This window comes from Coregonus clupeaformis, chromosome 15, assembly GCF_020615455.1.
Source record: "Coregonus clupeaformis isolate EN_2021a chromosome 15, ASM2061545v1, whole genome shotgun sequence".
NCBI classification, from domain to species: Eukaryota; Metazoa; Chordata; class Actinopteri; order Salmoniformes; family Salmonidae; genus Coregonus; species Coregonus clupeaformis.
In genome coordinates this window covers 53,585,345-53,607,028 of record NC_059206.1, presented here as the reverse complement: position 1 = coordinate 53,607,028, position 21,684 = coordinate 53,585,345, and the positions used below count along the sequence as shown (strand labels likewise).

Sequence of the window (21,684 nt, the reverse complement as noted above, 5' to 3'; positions counted from 1 at the left end):
GAAACTTTTGTTATTGACCAAATACTTATTTTCCACCAAAATGTGCAAATAAATTCATTAAAAATCCTACAATGTGATTTTCTGGATTTTTTTTTCTCATTTTGTCTTTCATAGTTGACGTGTACCTATGATGAAAATTACAGGCCTCTCTCATCTTTTTAAGTGGGAGAACTTGCACAATTGGTGGCTGACTAAATACTTTTTTTCCCCACTGTATATAATTTTACTTAGTCTGTGAAAAACATTAACATAGGCAGAGCCATTAGGCTTAGCCAGAGTCATGTATTTATTTTGGCTCTGGGCTTAGCTATACCACAGCCTCTACCATCGTAACAAAAGAGCATGGCTTTGTGTCCATGGTTGCACCTTTGCAATGCAGAAAACTGCTCAAAATTAAAGTAAAGCCCTGTTTTACCAGAGCTATGTTGTTTTTCTGGCACAGATTCGCAGAACGCTCTTAAAGGGGCACACACATATGAACCATTATGAGTAAGGAACTATCAAAACTATGAAAATATTTCAAATAAACCCTATTTAATCTACACTGAACAAAAATATAAACACAACGTGCAACAATTTCAAAGATTTTACTGAGTTACAGTTCATATAAGTAAATCTGTCAATTGAAATAAATTATTAGGCCCTAATCAATGGATTTCACAGGACTGCGAATACAGATATGCATCTGGGGGTCACAGATACCTTTAAAAAAAAAGGTAGGGGCGTGGATCAGAAAACCAATCAGTATCTGGTGTGACCACCATTTGCCTCATACAGCACCACACATCCTTCGCACAGAGTTGATCAGGCTGTTGATTGTGTCCTATGAAATATTGTCCCACTCCTCTGCGAAGTTGCTGGATATTGGCGGGTACTGGAACACCCTGTTGTACACATCGATCCAGAGCATCCCAAACATGTTCAATGGGTTACGTGTCTGGTGAGTATTTATATTTTATTAGGGATCCCCATTAGCCAAGGCAGCAGCTACTCTTCCTGGGGTCCAAACACATTAAAACACTTATATTACACGTAAAACAAATGATAAAACAGTACATCATATAACACTGTCACACCAACACAACACAAAATATATGACACCACTATACAACAATATTACAATGTATGTGTGTGTAGATTGTTTGTGCTAGAGCCCGTCTGCGTATGCATGTCTGTACCTGTGTGTGTCTCTTCACAGTCCCCACTGTTTCATAAGGTGTATTTTTATCTGTTCGTTTTTTTATCTGATTCTACTGCTTGCATCAGTTACCTGATGTGGAATAGAGTTCCATGTAGTCATGGCTCTTTGTAGTACTGTGCGCCTCCCATAGTCTGTTCTAAACTTGGGTATTGTGAAGAGACCTCTGGTGGCATATCTTGTGGGGTATGCATGGGTGTCCGAGCTTGTGCTAGTAGATTAAACAGACAGCTCGTGCATTCAGCTTGTCAACACCACTTACAAAAACAAGTAGTGATGAAGTCAATCACTCCTCCACTTTGAGCCATGAGAGATTGACATTGATATCATTAATGTTAGCTCTTGGTGTACAATTAAGGGCCAGCCGCGCTGCCCTGTTCTGAGCCAATTGCAATTTTCCTAAGTCCCTCTTTGTGGCACCTGACCACACTACTGAAAAGTAGTCCTGGTGCGACAAAACTAGGGCCTGTAGGACCTGCCTTGTTGACATTGTTGTCAAGAAGGCAGAGCATCGCTTTATGTTTTGACCATGACAGTTTACAATCCAGGGTTACTCCAAGCAGTTTAGTCACCTCAACTTGCTCAATTTACACATTATTCATTACTTTGGGTTTGGGTTTAGTGAATGATTTGTCCCAAATATAATGCTTTTAGTTTTTGAAATATTTAGGACTAACTTATTCCTTGCCACCATTCTGAAACTAACTGCAGCTCTTTGTTAAGTATTGCAGTCATTTCAGTCGCTGTAGTAGCTGACGTGTATAGTGTTGAGTCATCGCATACATAGACACTGGCTTTACTCATGTCGTTAGTAAAGATTGAAAAAATTTACTAAGGGTTGGTAACAGGCTGATTGGTCGGCTATTTGTGCCAGTAAAGAGGACTTAACTATTCTTGGGTAGCGGAATTACTTTTGCTTCCCTCTAAGCCTGAGGGCACACACTTTCTAGTAGGCTAAGATTGAAGATACGGCAAATAGGAGTGGCAATATCGTCCGCTATTATCCTCAGTAATTTTCCATTTAGGGTGTCAGACCCCAGTGGCTTGTCATTGTTGATAGACAATCCTTTTTTCACTTCTTCCACACACTTTACGGAATTCTAAACTACAATGCTTGTCTTTTATAATTTGGACAGTTATAATTTGTTGCTGGCATGTCATGCCTAAGTGAGCTAATCTTGCAAATGAAAAAATCATTAAAGTAGTTGGCAATATCAGTGGGTTTTGAGATGAATGAGCCATCTGATTCAATGAACGATGGAGCGGAGTTTGCCTTTTTGCCTATAATTTCATTTAAGCTCATCCAAAGCTTTTTACTATCATTCTTTATGTCATTTATCTTTGTTTCATAGTATAGTTTCTTATTTTTATTCAGTTTAGTCATATGATTTCTCAATTTGCAGTACGTTTGCCAATCGGTTGTGCAGACTGACTTATTTGCAATTCCTTTTGCCTCATCCCTCTCAACCATACCATTTTTCAATTCCTCATCAATCCATGGGGATTTAACCGTTTTTACAGTCATTTTCTTAATGGGTACATGCTTATTAGTAACTGGGATAAGCAATTTCATAAATGTGTCAAGTGCAGCATGTGGTTGCTCCTCATTACACACCACAGACAAACCTTACACCAACAACATAGGAATCACTACAAAACTTATTGTATGACGTCATACACTATATTAGGCCCTGCCTTTGGAACTTTGGTTTTCCTAGATATGGCTACTATATTGTGATCACTACATCCGATGGATTTGGATACCATTTTTAAAACTATTTTCTACATTGTAGAATAATAGTGACGACATCAAAACTATGAAATAACACATATGGAATCATGTAGTAACCAAAAAAAGTGTTAAACAAATCAAAATATATTTTATATTTGAGATTCTTCAAAGTAGCCACCCTTTATTAAGTGGCTAGCTATCTAGCTAGCGTTAGCAACATTTAGTGATCAATGAGACAGAGCTTGCTAACCAGCTGAGCAAACAATGTAACAAAAGTATAATTTCGGATCTGAAAAATACTCCATGAACAGGCTCTGCATTTCAGGAATCACAGTAGCAGGTACTCCTGGTGCACTGTTCAATTATTTAGCCACTTAAACACTTATTTTTTGAAGAAAACTCAGATTTTACACACTGGCTTTAATGCGATTGAAGCGTGAGCTTGTTCGAGGCGTTCTGGGGCGGGGCTTAGCGAAGGGTCAAATGTTACCCAGAAATGAGTCTATATTTTATTTACATATCATTATGTAAATAAATGTCCTAAGTTTGGAGACTTACGCTTTTATTTTTTTTAAATCGTTTTTTGGGGGTGGGACTGCAATTTGCACCACTTCTGTAGAATCAGCCATATAGTACACAACTTTTGACCAGTCCCCTATGGGGTGGCAAAGTGAATAGGGTGGTATTTCAGACACACCCTGTATATTGTGGAACAAACATAACAGACTTACTTACAGCATGGGGTCATTGGCAGGACGGGCATAACTAACCTTCTAGACTTAAATCTTACTGTTTTAGAGGGAAGGAGAGAGAGAGAGAGAGAGAGAGAGAGAGAGAGAGAGAAAAGGCTAATCTAGAGGCTAGCAGAGAGAAGTTGTTAAGGCTCCAAAGGATTTATGACAAAGAATTGAACTCTGAACCCCAGTTTTAAGGCATTATATGACATTAAAGCATGTTGTAAAAAAGCACCGTAATTTCTCTCCACAAAGAGAAAGGCAAGCTGAGGGCTACATGTACGTAATAGCCATTAGCCAATTTTTTATTTGTTTTTAAACTGCATGGATTTGGCAAAGAATTGTATGCTATGAACTCACCACCTTGATTTGAAGTTGGGAAAATTCCCTTTGATAACAGCACTATGACAAGCTGTCAGATTATGAGGAATAAAACTGTAGCTAGTTCTAACCTGAGGGAAAGGAGACGCAGGTTGTTAGCTCTGCGGTCTGGAAGTCTTGTTCACACCAACATAATGACGGCATACATTAAATTTGAAGGTGCATTGGTTGACAGTAGTGCTGCTGCTGACAACATTGCTTTTTCGATGTGCAAAGAGGAGGGATTATTGCTATGCTCAAATGTTGCAAAACTTTTTTCTTTCACTAGCCTGAGAGAACACATTCTCTAACACTACTTTGCATGTACAGTTGAAGTCAGAAGTTTACATACACAGCCAAATACATTTAAACTCAGTTTTTCACGATTCCTGACATTTAATCCTAGTAAAAATTCCCTGTTTTAGGTCAGTTAGGATCACCACTTTATTTTAAGAATGTGAAATGTCAGAATAATTGTAGAGAGAATGATTTCTTTCAGCTTTTATTTCTTTCATCACATTCCCAGTGGGTCAGAAGTTTACATACACTCAATTAGTATTTGGTAGCATTGCCTTTAAATTGTTTAACTTGGGTCAAACGTTTCGGGTAGCCTTCCACAAGCTTCCCACAATAAGTTGGGTGAATTTTGGCCCATTCCTCCTGACAGAGCTGGTGTAAACTGAGGTTTGTAGGCCTCCTTGCTCGCACACGCTTTTTCAGTTCTGCCCACAAATGTTCTATAGGATTGAGGTCAGGGCTTTGTGATAGCCACTCCAATACCTTGACTTTGTTGTCCTTAAGCCATTTTGCCACAACTTTGGATGTATGCTTTGAGCCATAAGGGTCATTGTCCATTTGGAAGACCCATTTGCGACCAAGCTTTAAACTTCCTGACTGATGTCTTGAGATGTTGCTTCAATATATCCACATAATTTTCCTTCCTCATGATGCCATCTATTTTGTGAAGTGCACTCCCACAGCATGATGCTGCCACCCCCGTGCTTCACGGTTGGGATGGTGTTCTTCGGCTTGCAAGCGGTCCCCTTTTTCCTCCAAACATAACGATGGTCATTATTGCCAAACAGTTCTATTTTTGTTTCATCAGACCAGAGGATATTTCTCCAAAAAGTACGATCTTTGTCTCCATGTGCAAAGTTGCAAACCGTAGTCTGGCTTTTTTTATGGCGGTTTTGGAGCAGTGGCTTCTTCCTTGCTGAGCGGCCTTTCAGGTTATGTCGACATAGGACTCGTTTTACTGTGGATATGGATACTTTTGTATCTGTTTCCTGCAGCATCTTCACAAGGTCCTTTGTTGTTGTTCTGGGATTGATTTGCACTTTTTTCGCACCAATGTATGTTCATCTCTAGGAGACAGAACGCGTCTCCTTCCTGAGTGGTATGACAGCTGTGCGGTCCCATGGTGTTTATACTTGCGTACTATTGTTTGTACAGATGAACGTGGTACCTTCAGGCATTTGGAAATTGCTCCCAAGGATGAACCAGACTTGTGGAGGTCTGCAAATTTTTTTCTGAGGTCTTGGCTGATTTCTTTTGATCTTCCCATGATGTCAAGCAAAGGCCTTGAAATACATCCACAGGTACACCTCCAATTGACTCAAATGATGTCAATTAGCCTATCAGAAGCTTCTAAAGCCATGCCATCATTTTCTGGAATTTTCCAAGCTGTTTAAAGGCACAGTCAACTTAGTGTATGTAAACTTCTGACCCACTGGAATTGTGATACAATTGTTGGAAAAATTACTTGTGTCATGCACAAAGTAGATGTCCTAACCGACTTGCCAAAACTATAGCATCATTCTGGTAACTTACCATTTTTCTTGTTAAATTCTGGTTGGATGAGTCCGGATTTCCTACTTAATCCCTCCGGATTCTGAGCATATTCCAACTGGGATTTCAGGCAAACTTGGGAAAGTTACTGGAATTTTGCAATCCTAGGAGTGGCGATGTTGAGTTTGATGTGGTGGGCTGATATCTGCCAGGCACAAAGAGATGCGAGTCACCACCTGGGTGTCAGAAGGGGGAAGGAGAAAAGTAGTTGAGTGGCATCCGCATAACAATGACAGGAGAGACCATGTGAGGATATGACGTAGCCGAGTGACTTGGTGTATAGAGAAAAGAGGAGAGGGCCTAGAACCGAGCCCTGGGGGACACCAGTAGTGAGAACATGTGGTGCAGGCACAGATCCTGTCCACGTCACCTGGTAGAAGCGACCTGCCAGGTAGGATGCAATCCAAGCGTGTGTAGAGCCTGAGACGCCTAGCCCTGAGAGGGTGGAAAAGGAGGATGTGATGGTTCACGGTGTCGAAGGCAGCGGATAGATCTAGGAGGATGACAATAGAGGAGAGAGTCAGCTTTGGCAGAGTGGAGAGCCTCTGTCACGCAGAGGAGAGCGGTCTCAGTTGAGTGAGACGTCTTGTAGCTTGACTGGTAAGGGTCAAGAAGATAATTCTGAAAGAGATAACAAGAGAGTTGGTCAAAGACAGCACGCTCAAGTGTTTTGAAAAGAAAAGAAAGAAGGGATAATGGTCTGTAGTTTTTGAAGTCAGAGGGGTTGAGTGTTGATTGCTTAAGGAGGGGAACGACTCTGGCCATTTTGAAGTCAGAGGGGCGCAGCCAGTGGTCAGGGATGAGTTGATGAGGGAAGTGAAGAATGGGAGGAGGCCTCCAGAGATGGTCTGGAGAAGGGAGGAGGGGACGGAGTCGAGCGGGCAGGTTGTCGGGCGGCTGGACATTACTAGTCTCAGGATACCATCTGGAGAGATATAGGGCTAGGCGTCCCTATATTTTCAGGTCAAGGTGTATGGTAGTTCTGTGAGAGTGGGACCAGTGGATTCAATAGGCTGAATGAATGAGGAGTGGATATCGTCAACCTTCTTTTCAAAGTGGTTGACCAAGTCATCCGCAGAGAGGGCGGGGGAGGAGGTGGAGGATTAAGGAGGAAGGAGAAGGTGGGAAAAAAGTTTCCAAGGGTTAGAGGCAGAAGCTTGAAATTTCGAGCGATTGAAAGCGACTTTAGCAGCGGATACAAAGGAAGAGAAGGTAGAGAGGAGGGAATGGACGGATGATAGGTCATCCGGAAGTTTAGTTTTCCTCCATTTCCACTCAGCTGCCCACAGCCTTATTCTATGAGCTCACAGCGAGTCACTCAACCACGGCGCAGGAGGGGAGGGCTGAGCCGGCCGTGAAGAAAGGAGACAGGGAGAGTCATAGGATGCGGAAAGGGGGGAGAGTACGGTCGAATAAGCATAATCAGGAGAAGATAGAGATGATATGATAGAAGAGGAGAGAGTAGTGGGAGAGAGCGAAGATTGCGACGGGGCGTGACCATCTGGGTAGGGTCTGAGCTGAGTGGGTAGGGTTGGAGGAGAGAGGGCGAGAAAAGGAAACAAAGTAGTGGTCAGTGACATGGAGGGGGGTTGCAGTGAGATTAGTAGGCGAACAGCCTCTAGTAAAGATGAGGCCAAACGCATTGCCTGCCTTGTGAGTGGGAGGGGACTGGGAAAGGGTGAGGTCAAAAGAGGAAAGGAGTATTTGTATTTATTAGGGATCCCATTAGCTGGTGCCAAGGCAGCAGCTACTGTTCATGGGGTTCAAACAATGGAAAGAAAGAGTTGGAAAGAAATGAATCGAAGTCAGGTGTCAGGAGAATTAAGTCACACAGTACGATGAGTGGTGAGCCATCGTCGGGAAATGAGCTTATCAAGGTGTCAAGCTCATTGAGGAACTCTCCAAGGGCACCTGGTGGGAGATAGATGACAACAATATAAAGCTTGAGTGGACAAGTGACAGTGACAGCATGAATGTCAAATGAGGAGATAGTGGAGATTTTCTATTTTCCCCGTCTCACTCTAAGGAGAAATGAGTTGCCCTGTGCCACCACCGTAATGACCAGATGCTCTCGGACTGTGAGTCAGTTGACGAGAAAGCATCTGGAGTATAAGTGTTCTCTGGTGTAATCCATGTCTCTGTCTCGGCCAAAAAGTGTAGGAACTTAAGGGCTGGACTCAGCCTTCTTGACCGCAGGTTGGCAGTTCCAAACGCTGCCGGTGACTAGGGATTCCACATGGGTTGTGCACGCAGGGTACACTAAATTATAAAGGTTGCAGCCATGGGTTGGGGAACGTCTGTAAAACCTACAGGGAGAGGAGCGAACAGGGATAGAAAACACACACATAGTTGAAAAAGCTTCAAAAGAGCAAAATGAGATCTCAAAATAACTAGTTAATATACTCAAGTAAGAGAGTGGTGTGGAGCCTTCCTGTTTCCTTCCTCATATAACTCAGCAACTCAGCTTTGTTTCGGCGACGGTCTTAGTTTTGGCGACGAGACCGCCGCTGACACGACCGCTGGCAACCAGGGATCAGGGTCGCATTCACTACACACCAAATGGAAGAAAACAGACCAAAATATCCACCTGAAAAAGACCCAGGTTGAGGTCTCTATTGCTTCAACTACATCTCCCAGAAGCGGTCACCTTGACTGCGTCCCAAATAGCCCCCTATTCCCAATAAAGTGCACTACTTTAGACCAGAGCCTTATGGAACCTGGTCAAAAGTAGTACACTATATAGAGAATAGGGTGCCATTTGGGACGCATTGTAATGGAAGCCCTCTGTAAGGTGACCCCTACTACAGGAAACAACAAGGTGAGCGTAGCTAACATGGCACTTTACCAAGACCTTAGCCATCTGGCGCATCTAGAATAGGTGTGTAGGTGTGTGTGTGTGTGTCATGCGAGTTGGCTAACGAAAGGAAAGAAAAGAGCAACTCTATAGTTTTTGTAACAGGCTTTGCACTACTCATCTCATATGTTTATACTGCATTCTATTCTATAATATTCTACTGTATCTTAGTCCAGGCCGCTCTGTCATTGCTTATCCATATATGTATATATTCTTAAATCCCATTCCTCACTAGTTTTGTGTGTATTGGGTATATGTTGTGAAATTGTTAGATATTACGTGTTAGATATTACTGCACTGTCGGAGCTAGAAGCACAAGCATTTCGCTACACCCGCTATAACATCTGCTAAACATGTGTATGTGACAAATAAAATTTGATTTGATTTGGAGCAGTCCAAACCCAGAAATGGAGTAGAAATGTTACATCATTGTTAGTAGCCATCTTATGGTCTATTCTTCACATTACATTAAATCAAGTATTATTGTTCTTCAGAAAGGAAAATGTAATTCAGCCATGAAAATCGATCAAATAAAGAGGAAAATGCTTGAAATTCCCTTCAATAGCGTTGACATAAACACACAAAGGATCACATTGTATTGTTAACTCCAGCTACCTAAGTGGATTCATGCTTCAATTTCACCTCCTTATAGAAAACAGTCTGTCTCTCTGTCGTCATTGTAATAGAGTGATATACAGATAAAATGTACTCAAGATCTGTACCTACCAACCCATAATTATTTTAACATACAATCATTTTTTACAACAGCTGTTTTTTATTTATGTTTGTTTACATAGGAGGTATAGAAGAGAACCATTACATTTGAAGTAGAAAGGGGGTATTATATGAAGGGAGGTGGTTGTAAAATAATCTAAAATGTAGAAGCATGGTACTTTAGTCTGTTCTTAGTGAAGTAACATTCTAGAATAATTTACTTGCACGCAAACAGCAAGTTTCCAGTTTTAACACATTGTTCTTTTTCAGCTGAAAACAGCAGTCATAACAACCCCAAATAAATATAGAGAGATAAAGAGATGATGACAGAGAGATAAATATAATGCTTTCAAGAGTGCTTCTCAAGGGCCTCACTATAGACAAGACTCTTGTTACTGAATGCAAGTAAAGAAATCTTTGGGTACATCCGAATAATCTCTCCTTTCTCCCAAAGTGAGTACTTGTTCACCACCCTTCAATGGTTTTAAATGTGTGGGAAGTAGTGAACAAGTGCACACTTCAGGAAGAAGGACAAATTATTGGGAGGCACCCCATCTTTGACTGTGTAGTTCTGTAACAGCGATGTTTACTTAAAACAGTGGATCCTACAGGTGACAAGTCTGCCTATAGGGACAACCTCTCACTCAATCATGTTTTATTATGCATGTCATGTTGATTCATACATAAATATAAATGTATATTCATTCTAAATATATTTGTCCGTTTATTTTTTGCTGAACTAAAAATATTTAAAGCGACAAAGTTTCAATAAACAGGGCACTACTTTTGACCAGAGCCCTGTGGCCCTAGTAGTGCACTATAGAGGGAATAGGGTGCCATTTGGGACACTTCAAGGAACATCTTCCCTTCAGATTCATATGGAACAACGTCTAGGAAAAGCAACAAACTTATGTTTGTATTTGTCTATAAAATAATATACATGTGTTCCCTGATCAGTACAACATTGGGGTTTCATCTCAAATGGCACCCTAATCCCTACAGTGCACTATTTTTGACCAGGCCCCATAGGGCTCTGCTCAAAAGTAGTGCACTATATAGGGAATAGGGTACCAATTTTGACGCATCCTGGAACATTTACACGTGACACAGTATACAGTTATTTTTCTATAGATAATAATTATGCTTCCTAAATTCAACTTTAAATTTGCAAATCTGTCAGCTGTTGTTGTTCTATATTGACATTAAGACAACTACATAACTACCAGGAAATAAGATAGCGTAAAAAAAACTTTTTTGATGTTTCTTTACAAGGATATTAAGGATATCATTTTGCTACTGTTGTTGCTGTTGATTGTTGTTTATGTTTTGGTGGGGACAAATATAAAAATCCATACATGAAAATAAATACAATCATAAAAAAACAAATCATATAAAACATGCAAATAAACAAATAAACAAACAAACATGATTGTGCACAAAATAACATTGGGACAACTGACTGAAAATAAGGAGAGTTGAATCAAACTGATGAAAAACGAGGACCCCTGTTTTACTAAACTACTGATAGTAAATCGTTACTGTGGTAAAGACGTGACTTAGGACAGTCACAAAAGCCTGGTCCCAGATTCTGTTTGTGACAAGATCTGGGACCAGGCTACAGCGACAAGTATCGTATTGATACCTTTAGGCCATCACCAACTGTCAACTGTCATCAACTGTCCCGTCCTCAACCCAGGATCCCAGGTGACCTGTTCTAAATTCTGACATTTTATTTATTTATTACTTCATTACTTCATTAAAAAAAAGAAAGTACAATTCAAGCAAACCCAAAAGAATCAAGGGTGAATTTGAGGTGAGGCAAAACCAGAGAAAACCAGAGAAAGACTGGACAAAAACTGTACCAAACTCCCAATAATGGAGAAAACAAAATGTCTCTGTAAAGAGGACCATCCCTAGTATTCAGTGCTGCTGTTGAGGTCTGGTTGTGGAGCTGAACCATGTGGAAGCTAGCCTGGTTGTACCAGACTGAATGATGACTCACAATGGTGAGCTCAGTGTTCAGTCTGGACTAACCAGGCTAAGTGGAAGCACAGGAGAGAAGACTGTCTGATTTGAACAAATAGGAGCAGAAAGGAAGACCGGTACTGTCCTCCTGTCGAACATCCCATAGTAACCCAGGGATCTGTCTGTGAGGGTAGAGGCACTTCCAAAGCAACGCGCACACACACACACACACACACACTAACTTCCACTAAGGTAAAATGTTCCCTTCCTCTCCCATTTACATCAATGCATGACTAAGGGAACATTTGACTAAAGTGGAAGTTTGGATTGGCCCATAGCATAGACAGACGTGAACCTCCACAATCAGCCAGAGTCCATGCTGAATAGTTCTATGCCTGTAGGGCTCCAGTGAAGGCCCACTCCAGAGTTGAAAACCAGAGACCACACATAAGGGATGAAGAAGTCTTCAGGCTGGTCCTCCTCCACGTACTTAAACTTCAGCTCCGGGAACTTCTGTTGAGAGACACAGAAAAGACAGAAGAAGAAAATGTTAAGATAAAGATCAATGGACAGGACAACCACAGAGATGGAGCCTTGATCTTTAGTCTTGGTCTGGGTCTAGAGACTTCTGGTTTTGACGCAATCTCTGGACAAACATATATGACCAGAGAAATGTCTGATTAAGTGTCTATAACTCCCTGGTTTTACTTACAGATGACAACACAAAAGAGTCAAAGTCTCTGCAGCCGGTTGGTGACAGCCAGTCAGGACAGGAGCTAGCTAGCTACAAGCAAAAACTGGCCCTGTGTAGCTCAGTTGGTAGAGCATTGCGCTTGCAACGCCAGGGTTGTGGGTTCGATTCCCACAGGGGGCCAGTATGAAATAAAAAAAAATAAAAAAAAATGCACTCACTAACTGTAAGTCGCTCTGGATAAGAGCGTCTGCTAAATGACTAAAATGTAAAATGTAAATGCAAAACCCATCCATCTGATGTAATTCCATCTGTACCAGTCTAGTTGCTGAGGTAAAGGTACTTAGGTGACCTCTGACCTTTAAACAGGCCCAGTTAACATGTGATCAGCCCTCCATTGACCTAACTGGGACACTGGAAACCATAAACTGGGAGACACAGTGCCGTGAAAAAGTTCTTGCCCCCTTTCTGAATTTTTGCATATTTTTATCAGATCTTCAACCAAAACCTAATATTACAAATAACTTATTTTATTTATTGAATTAACAAAGTCATACAACACCCAATTCCCCTGTGTGAAAAAGTAATTGCCCCCTTACACTCAATAACTGGTTGTGCCACCTTTAGCTGTAATGACTGCAACCAAATGCTTCCTGTAGTTGTTGATCAGTCTCTCACATCACTGTGGATGAATTTTGGCCCACTCTTGCATGCAGAACTGCTTTAACTCAGCAACATTTGTGGGTTTTCAAGCATGAACTGCTCGTTTCAATTCCTGCCACAAAATCTCAATTGGGATTAGGTCTGGACTTTGACTAGGCCATTCCAAAACTTAAAATGTGTTGCTTTTTAGCCATTTTCATTTAGACTTGATTGTATGTTTTTGATGATTGTCTTGCTGCATGACCCAGCTGCGCTTCAGCTTCAGCTCACAGACGGATGGCCTGACATTCTCCTGTAGAATTCTCTGATACAGAGCAGAAATCATAGTTCCTTCTATTAAGGCAAGTCGTCCAGGTCCTGAGGCAGCAAAGCATCCCTAAACCATCACGCTACCACCACCATGCTTGACCGTTGACTGTGGAATGCAGTTTTTGGTTTTCTCCAGGCATAGTGCGACCCATGTCGTCCAAAAAGTTGACTCAAGTTTGCCAAAAAGCGCCTGGAAGCACCTGGATGATCATCAAGACTCTTGGAAGAAACTTCTATGGACATATGATTCAAAAGTATAACTTTTTGGACGACATTGGTCCCATTGGCCTACTCCCGACCGCTGTCCCAATCAAAATGGTGCTGAAATTATAATCTAGTTGACCACATGCGGTTGGATAACTTTGGGAGTTTCAGTATGCAACAATTTGATACATGCCTTCAATTGCATTAGCTTACTTTATTCCAATATTTGTCATTCAGTGATATTTATTCCCACAATAATTCTCTATGGATCCATCCAGTTGTGGTTAAGAAAACATTGCATGCTTAGTGGTGGGCTATGCGAAGAGATAGGAGAAGTGACATGCCTTGCAAAGTTTAGAACTGGCAGGAGGATGGTTAACTGGCGCTGCCTAGCAACCATCAAGAGTTTAAGAGCACAGCACGTGCCAATGCCGCCTCAGCATTACGGCTACATTTCATACTAAGCCGTAGGCAGAAGTTTACCGAAATTATTACTAGGTCGTTAGGCGGAAATAAACGTTTTGGCTTTGATACCGGCAATACCTTTCAGATATACGGAAAAGGCAGAAAAAAGTTGGCGGTATGGTAAAGTTGGCTGAAAAAACGACTTCGTATTAAAGGAATATTAGAGACTCACTCAATCAGGGGGACGTGGTGGTGACCGGCCAGTGTGTGTGTGTGCGTGTGTGTACAGTGCCTTCAGAAAGTATTCACACCACCCCTTGACATTTGACACATTTTGTTGTGTTACAGCCTAAATTTAAAATTGATTAAATTTAGATTTTTTTGGTCACTGACCTACACAAAATACCCCATAATGTCAAAGTGGAATTATGTTTTTTTTTTATGTTTACAAATTAATAAAAAATGAAAAGCTGAAATGTCTTGAGTCAATAAGTATTCAACCCCTGTGTTATGGCAGGCCTAAATACGTTCAGATCACATCAAGTCACATAATGAGTTGCATGGACACACTGTGTGCAATAATAGTGTTTAACATGATATTTGAATGATTACCTCATCTCTGTACCCCACACATACAATTATCTTAAGGTCCAGTGAATTTCAAACACAGATTCAACCACAAAGACCAGGCAGGTTTTCCAATGTCTCGCAAAGAAGGGCAACTATTGGTAGATGGGTAAAAATAAAAAAGCAGATTTGAATATCCCTTTGAGCATGGTGAAGTTATTAATTACACTTTGGATGGTGTATCAATACACACAGTCACTACAAAGATACAGGTGTCCTTCCTAAGTTGCCGGAGAGGAAGGAAGCCTCTCAGGGAGGCCAATGGTGACTTAAGACAGTTAATGGCTGTGATAGGAGAAAACTGAGGAAGCCTGTACAGAATCAAAATATTCCAAAACATACATCCTGTTTGCAACAAGGCACTAAAGTAATACTGCAAAAAATGTGGCAAAGCAATTAACTTTTTGTCCTGAACACAAAGTGTTATGTTTGGGGCAAATCCAATACAACACATTACTGAGTACCACTCCATATTTTCAAGCATTGGTGTGGATGCATCATGTTATGGGTATAAATAATAATAAATGCTAAATAATAAATAATAAATGGGTATGCTTGTAATCGTTAAGGACTGGGGAGTTTTTCAGGATAAAAAAGAAATGGAATGGAGCTAAATACAGACAAAATCCTAGAGGAAAGCCTGGTTTCCACCAGACACTGGGAAATTCATTCACCTTTCAGCAGGACAATAGCCTAAAACACAAGGCCAAATCTACATTGGAGTTGCTTACCAAGAAGACATTTACATTTACATAATTTAGCAGACGCTCTTATCCAGAGCGACTTACAAATTGGTGCATTCAACTTATGATAGCAAGTGGGACAACCACTTTTTTTTCTTTTTTAATGGGGGGCTGGGGGGGGGGGGTAGAAGGATTGCTTTATACTATTCCAGGTATTCCTTAAAGAGGTAGGGTTTCGAGTGTCTCCGGAAGGTGGTCAGTGACTCCGCTGTCCTGGCGTCGTGGGGGAGCTTGTTCCACCATTGGGGTGCCAGAGCAGCAAATAGCTTTGACTGGGCTGAGCAGGAACTGTGCTTCTGTAGAGGTAGGGGAGCTAGCAGGCCAGAGGTGGATGAACGTAGTGCTCTCGTTTAGGTGTAGGGTCTGATCAGAGCCTGAAGGTAAGGAGGTGCCGTTCCCCTCACAGCTCCGTAGGCAAGCACCATGGTCTTGTAGTAGATGCGAGCCTCAACTGGAAGCCAGTGGAGTGTGTGGAGGAGCGGGGTGACATGAGAGAACTTGGGAAGGTCGAACACCAGACGGGCTGCAGCGTTCTGGATAAGTTGTAGGGTTTTTTATTATTTATTATGTAATGGCACAGGCAGGGAGCACAGCCAACAGCGAGTTGCAGTAATCCAGACGGGAGATGACAAGTGCCTGGATTAGGACCTGTGCCGCTTTCTGTGTAAGACAGTGAATGTTCCTGAGTGGTCGAGTTACAGTTTTGACTTAAATCTGCTTGAAATGCTATGTCAAGACCTGAAAATGGTTGTCTAGCAATGATGAACAACCAATTTGACAGAGCTTGAAGAACCTGGAAAAGAATAATGGGCAAATGTTGCACAATCCAGGTGTGGAAAGCTCTTAGAGACTTACCCAAAAAGACTCACAGCTGTAATTGCTGCCAAAGGTGATTCTAACATGTATTGACTCAGGGTGTTGAATACTTATCTAATCAAGATATATTAGTGTTTTATTTAGTATACATATTATACAAATTATATAATTTTTCTTCCACATTAACATAAGAATATTTTGTGTAGATCGAGAACCCCCCCCGAAAAAAAGACAGTTAAATCAATTTTAATCCCACAATGTAATGTAGAACGTCAAGGGGTGTGAATACTTTCTGAAGGCACTGTATATCTATAGTGAGGGAAAAATGTATTTGATCCCCTGCTGATTTTGTACGTTTGCCCACTGACAAAGAAATTATCAGTCTATCATTTTAATGGTAGGTTTATTTGAACAGTGAGAGACAGAATAACAACAAAAAAATCCAGAAAAACGCATGTCAAAAATGTTATAAATTGATTTGCATTTTAATGAGGGAAATAAGTATTTGACCCCCTCTCAATCAGAAAGATTCCTGGCTCCCAGGTGTCTTTTATACAGGTAACGAACTGAGATTAGGAGCACACTCTTAAAGGGAGTGCTCCTAATCTCAGCTTGTTACCTGTATAAAATACACCTGTCCACAGAAGCAATCAATCAATCAGATTCCAAACTCTCCACCATGGCCAAGACCAAAGAGCTCTCCAAGGATGTCAGGGACAAGATTGTAGACCTACACAAGGCTGGAATGGGCTACAAGACCATCGCCAAGCAGCTTGGTGAGAAGGTGACAACAGTTGGAGCGATTATTCGCAAATGGAAGAAACACAAAAGAACTGTCAATCTCCCTTGGCCTGGGGCTCCATGCAAGGTCTCACCTCGTGGAGTTGCAATGATCATGAGAACGGTGAGGAATCAGCCCAGAACTACCCGGGAGGATCTTGTCAATGATCTCAAGGCAGCTGGGACCATAGTCACCAAGAAAACAATTGGTAACACACTATGCCGTGAAGGACTGAAATCCTGCAGCGCCCGCAAGGTCCCCCTGTTCAAGAAGCACATATACAGGCCCGTCTGAAGTTTGCCAATGAACATCTGAATGATTCAGAGGAGAACTGGGTGAAAGTGTTGTGGTCAGATGAGACCGAAATCGAGCTCTTTGGCATCATCTCAACTCGCCGTGTTTGGTGGAGGAGGAATGCTGCCTATGACCCAAAGAACACCATCCCCACCGTCAAACATGGAGGTGGAAACATTATGCTTTGGGGGTGTTTTTCTGCTAAGGGGACAGGACAACTTCACAGCATCAAAGGGACGATGGACGGGGCAATGTACCGTCAAATCTTGGGTGAGAACCTCCTTCCCTCAGCCAGGGCATTGAAAATTGGTCATTGATGGGTATTCCAGCATGACAATGACCCAAAACACACGGCCAAGGCAACAAAGGAGTGGCTCAGGAAGAAGCACATTAAGGTCCTGGAGAGGCCTAGCCAGTCTCCAGACCTTAATCCCATAGAAAATCTGTGGAGGGATCTTAAGGTTCGAGTTGCCAAACGTCAGCCTCAAAACCTTAATGACTTGGAGAAGATCTGCAAAGAGGAGTGGAACAAAATCCCTCCTGAGATGTGTGCAAACCTGGTGGCCAACTACAAGAAATGTCTGACCTCTGTGATTGCCAACAAGGGTTTTGCCACCAAGTACTAAGTAATGTTTTGCAGAGGGGTCAAATACTTATTTCCCTCATTAAAATGCAAATCAATTCATAACATTTTTGACATGCGTTTTTCTGGATTTTGTTGTTGTTATTCTGTCTCTCACTGTTCAAATAAACCTACAATTACAATTATAGACTGATCATGTCTTTGTCAGTGGGCAAAAGTACAAAATCAGCAGGGGATCAAATACTTTTTTCCCTCACTGTATATGCCTGTGTGTGTGTGTGCGTGCGTTAACCCATTTTGCCTCAGTTACCTGGCTCTCCTAGCTACACCTAACCCACTCACTGAAAGCTACATACCATCTTTGATTTCAGGTGACATCAGGTGAGAGAGAACGCTCGTTAAGGAAGACCTGAGGGGTTGCTTAAGGGTTGCTAAGGTTATAGTTCAGACACAGCGGTAGGATTGTCAAATGTTTGCCTGCCGACAGTACTTAGCACCTCTGAACAGAGTGTCGGCAGTCAATCTCTTTTGTGTTCACACAGCAAAGTCCTTCAAGTCGTCAGCTACTCAGCCTTTTAAAATACTCCAAAACAGAAGGTGGCAGTAGTTTTGTTTGACAATGCATGTCCGTGTGTGTTGCTTAGCTAGTTCATGGACTAGATTCCAATGTTAGCTAGCTAGCTGCGCTAATGTTGTTAGATAGCTAGATAACTGCCAAGCAAGATGACGAAGAAACAATTTAATTCACTTTCCATAATCCCATACTGCCAGTGCCAGCCCATAGCCAAATGTTTAGCTAGCTAGCTAGCTAACGTTAGCATATTCGCTAGCTAGCACAACATAGATTGCTAGCTAGAGACATTGCAATAACTCGGCAGCTAACACAGGCAGCTGTTTCATGAAAATGAATCCATTGTGATTTAATTATAATGTAAATACCTACCCTGCTCATGCCCAGTAGCATCTAGTGTCCTTCCTACCACCGACAAGAGGCCACCCAGAGAGTCTCTCTTTCAACCAACAACCCAGCCAAGCCCATCCAAGAACTGCAGCAGGCAGGCCTGTATAATCATCAATAATACAGTGATATCTCATCATATGCCACCAGTTCACAGGGCGATGCTTGGGCCACACACTTTTCTTTTCTACTCCTTTATGCTGTGGTCAGGGACAGGCTGGGTCCATTCACTAACTGGATAGTATTATAGGCTTCATTGTGTCCACTCAACACAATAACAGTTGTGGGTATGGGGGTATCGGTCTGTGGCACAGCCTGGCATATGGGCTATGGATCCTGTGTGTTCATATGATACTCTGTATCAGCCAGTGCTTCGTCTGGCTAGCTATCATTAGGTATACAATGCATTCAAAACAGCTAGCTAGTTCATTGAAAAGCTGTCTAGATCAGTCCCTTGTTGCTTGCATGGCTTGCTGTCAATGTTGTTTTGCTAGAACTTTGCTAGCAAACTGGCTTCAGACTAATATGGTCAGGTAAACACACTACAGAGCCCAATCCAGCCACCCTTGCACTGGCCCCAGTGTTTCCTGGGAAGCAGACAAACAAGCTGGCCCAGGATTGGCTCATGTTTGGCCTGGTTCCAGCAACTCCCCTCTCTCATTCCCTTCTCTCTCCCTTCCCTGCCTGCAGAGCACACTACATACTTGGCCCAGGCTTATGCCAGTCAGAGTCAGACCAGCCCAGGCGTGCATCCCAAATGGAACCATATTCCCTATGGGCCCTGGTAATAAGTAGTGCATTATAGGGAATAGGGTACCATTTGGGATGCATGTCAGCTCAGCGCCCCCAGCCCTCGCCCCCCAGAACACAGACTGACTGACTGGGTCCATATCGACAGTAGGACTCTCTGTTCTCTCTGTTCCCACTGTTACATGGCTTAGAAGGAATAAGCTTTTCAGACCCCACGCAGACAGGGTGGAATGCAGCTAGAAGCAGATCAGAAGAAAAAAAAACTAACTTTACACACAAAACAACACACGTTTATTCTATTATTGGTACGTTTCAGGTAGATGTTCAGGTGTGTTTCAGGTAGCTGTTCAGGTGTGTTTCAGGTAGATGTTCAGGTGTGAGGGGCTCGTCTCCTACTCAGTCTGCTGGCCTCTGGAAGCCCCAGGTATGGAGCGTTCTCCTCTCTCCTCTCCTACCTTCCTCTCTTCTATCCCTCCTCTCCTTCCCCCTTCTCTGTCCCCTTCCCTCCTATCCTCCCCTACTCTACCCTCCACTCTCCTCTCCCCTCCCAAGGAGCCAAACTGTCTGTACCTTATCACTACAGAACGAGGCAGCGCAGGCCAAACAATACATTCCACAGGCGCTGTCTGTCTACATCCCAAATGGGACACTATTCCCCATATAGTGCACTACCTTTCTGGTAAAAAGTAGTGCACTATGTAGGGAATAGGGTGCCATTTGGGACTTAAGCTCTGTCTGTCGTTGAAAGTCGTTGAGCCTGATAGCTGGAGGAGTAACAACACAGGGCCGGCTCTGTTGATATTCAAATGGAGAGGAGGGGGAGAGGGGACTGGGCTCACAGTGGACCGGGAGAGTGAAAGGCAGGGAGGGATGTAGGGGGAGAGAGGTAGGCAGGGAGAGAGGGAGAGAACCTGGGAGAAGGAGAGGAAAAAACGGAGGCAGAGAGAAAGGCAGAGAGAGGGAGGATGGACAGCAGGTAGGGAGAGAGAGACAGACACAGAGAGAAAGGCAGAGAGAGGGAGGCTGGACAGCAGGTGCAGGGAGAGAGAGACAGACAGAGACAGATACAGAGAGAAAGGCAGAGAGAGGGAGTCTGGACAGCAGACAGGGAGAGAGAGACAGACAGACAGACAGACAGATTCAGAGAGAAAGGCAGAGAGAGGGAGGCTGGACAGCAGGCAGGGAGAGAGAGAGAGAGAGAGAGAGAGAGAGAGAGAAAGGCAGAGAGAGGGAGGCTGGACAGCAGGCAGGGAGAGAGAGTGGCTGGCCCCTAGCCCTGGATGGGTCCTTTGTCTCTGTCTGGGGGCTGAGGGCAGAGGTCAGACACATAATAGGGGCAGTCTGACGCTGCTGGGACACTGTGGTGTGGTGAAGAAACATCAGCTAGATATCCCTGGGGCATTCTCACCTTCTGTTAACCCTTTCATAAAGACAGACGGCCAGGGAGATACAATGAGTCAGCCAGACATGCGTGAGTCAATGTGTCTACCATGTCTACCATGCTGGTCTATGTCTAGTTCTATGTCCATGTCTAGTTCATTCACCACTTCAATGCTAATATATGTCTAGTCTAGTTGATCTGTATGTGTAATAAAACCAGTGACTGTGTGTCCAAGAGAGATAAAGTAAAAACCGGAGCCATTGAGACACAAACCCAGACTAGACCCCTTGAGATCCAGATGTCCATGGACATACATCCTTTAGCTCGTTTTAGACTATACAAGTCTACCATGTTCTTCTATGTCTAGTTTGGTCCATCTGTATAGAACCAGTGACTGACTAGACTATGTCCTATCATCATGATAATGGTAAAAGGAAGTCAGAATTAGTCATTTAAACTCCACATCCACACATTCAGCTGCTGCTGAACCCAACTCCCGTGATGGGCAGATTCAGATTCACGTTTATTAAATCTGTTTGATAGCCAGTAAAGATAGATGATCAGTTAGATAGCCAGTCGAAACCTAATAAAAGGCCTTTCCAACTATTGTCCAATTTTATAGTACTCTACCATGTAGGGCACTGAATAAAAAAATGGCATTGGTAGCACTGGTGCGCTCAACTTAAAAAAGTTAGAAGCACCACATGAAATTTTGGCGTAAGACCGAGTTTAGGAAACCCTGTGCTATAGGAAGATACAAATATTGCGCTGGTAATATGGGTCAGATCGTTTGACCTGATTGTGTTAGAAGCAAGCCATTTGCGCTGTAGTAATGGTGCAACCATGAAGCTAATGAATCTGCACTTGCTTGTTTTCTCTAGGGCACTCTGAAACAAAGGTACAGCGAAGCCTTATCATTACAACAATTATTAAACTCCTGGTTGCACAGCAAAATATTTAAATTGCACTTTAAAGACCTTCTACCAAGCCATCTCAATTTAACAAATAGCTGGGCAATGCTCCATATAAGTGCTTTGAGAGGGCAATTAAAGACTTATTGATAATTTCATACAG

The 21,684-nt window shown here is 42.6% G+C and overlaps 1 protein-coding gene across 2 annotated transcripts in view; it reads right to left on the bottom strand.

The window, feature by feature from the left end:
- Positions 1-9,487: 9,487 nt before the first annotated feature.
- The window catches only part of LOC121582723 (dymeclin-like), a 162,336-nt gene continuing 150,139 nt past the window's right edge, over positions 9,488-21,684 (bottom strand). For both annotated transcript variants that reach the window (XM_041898774.2, XM_041898773.2), the window contains exon 17: positions 9,488-11,918. In XM_041898774.2, the coding sequence (XP_041754708.1) occupies positions 11,769-11,918 (150 nt within the window). In that variant the 3' untranslated portion in view covers positions 9,488-11,768. The remainder of the gene's footprint in view (positions 11,919-21,684) is intronic.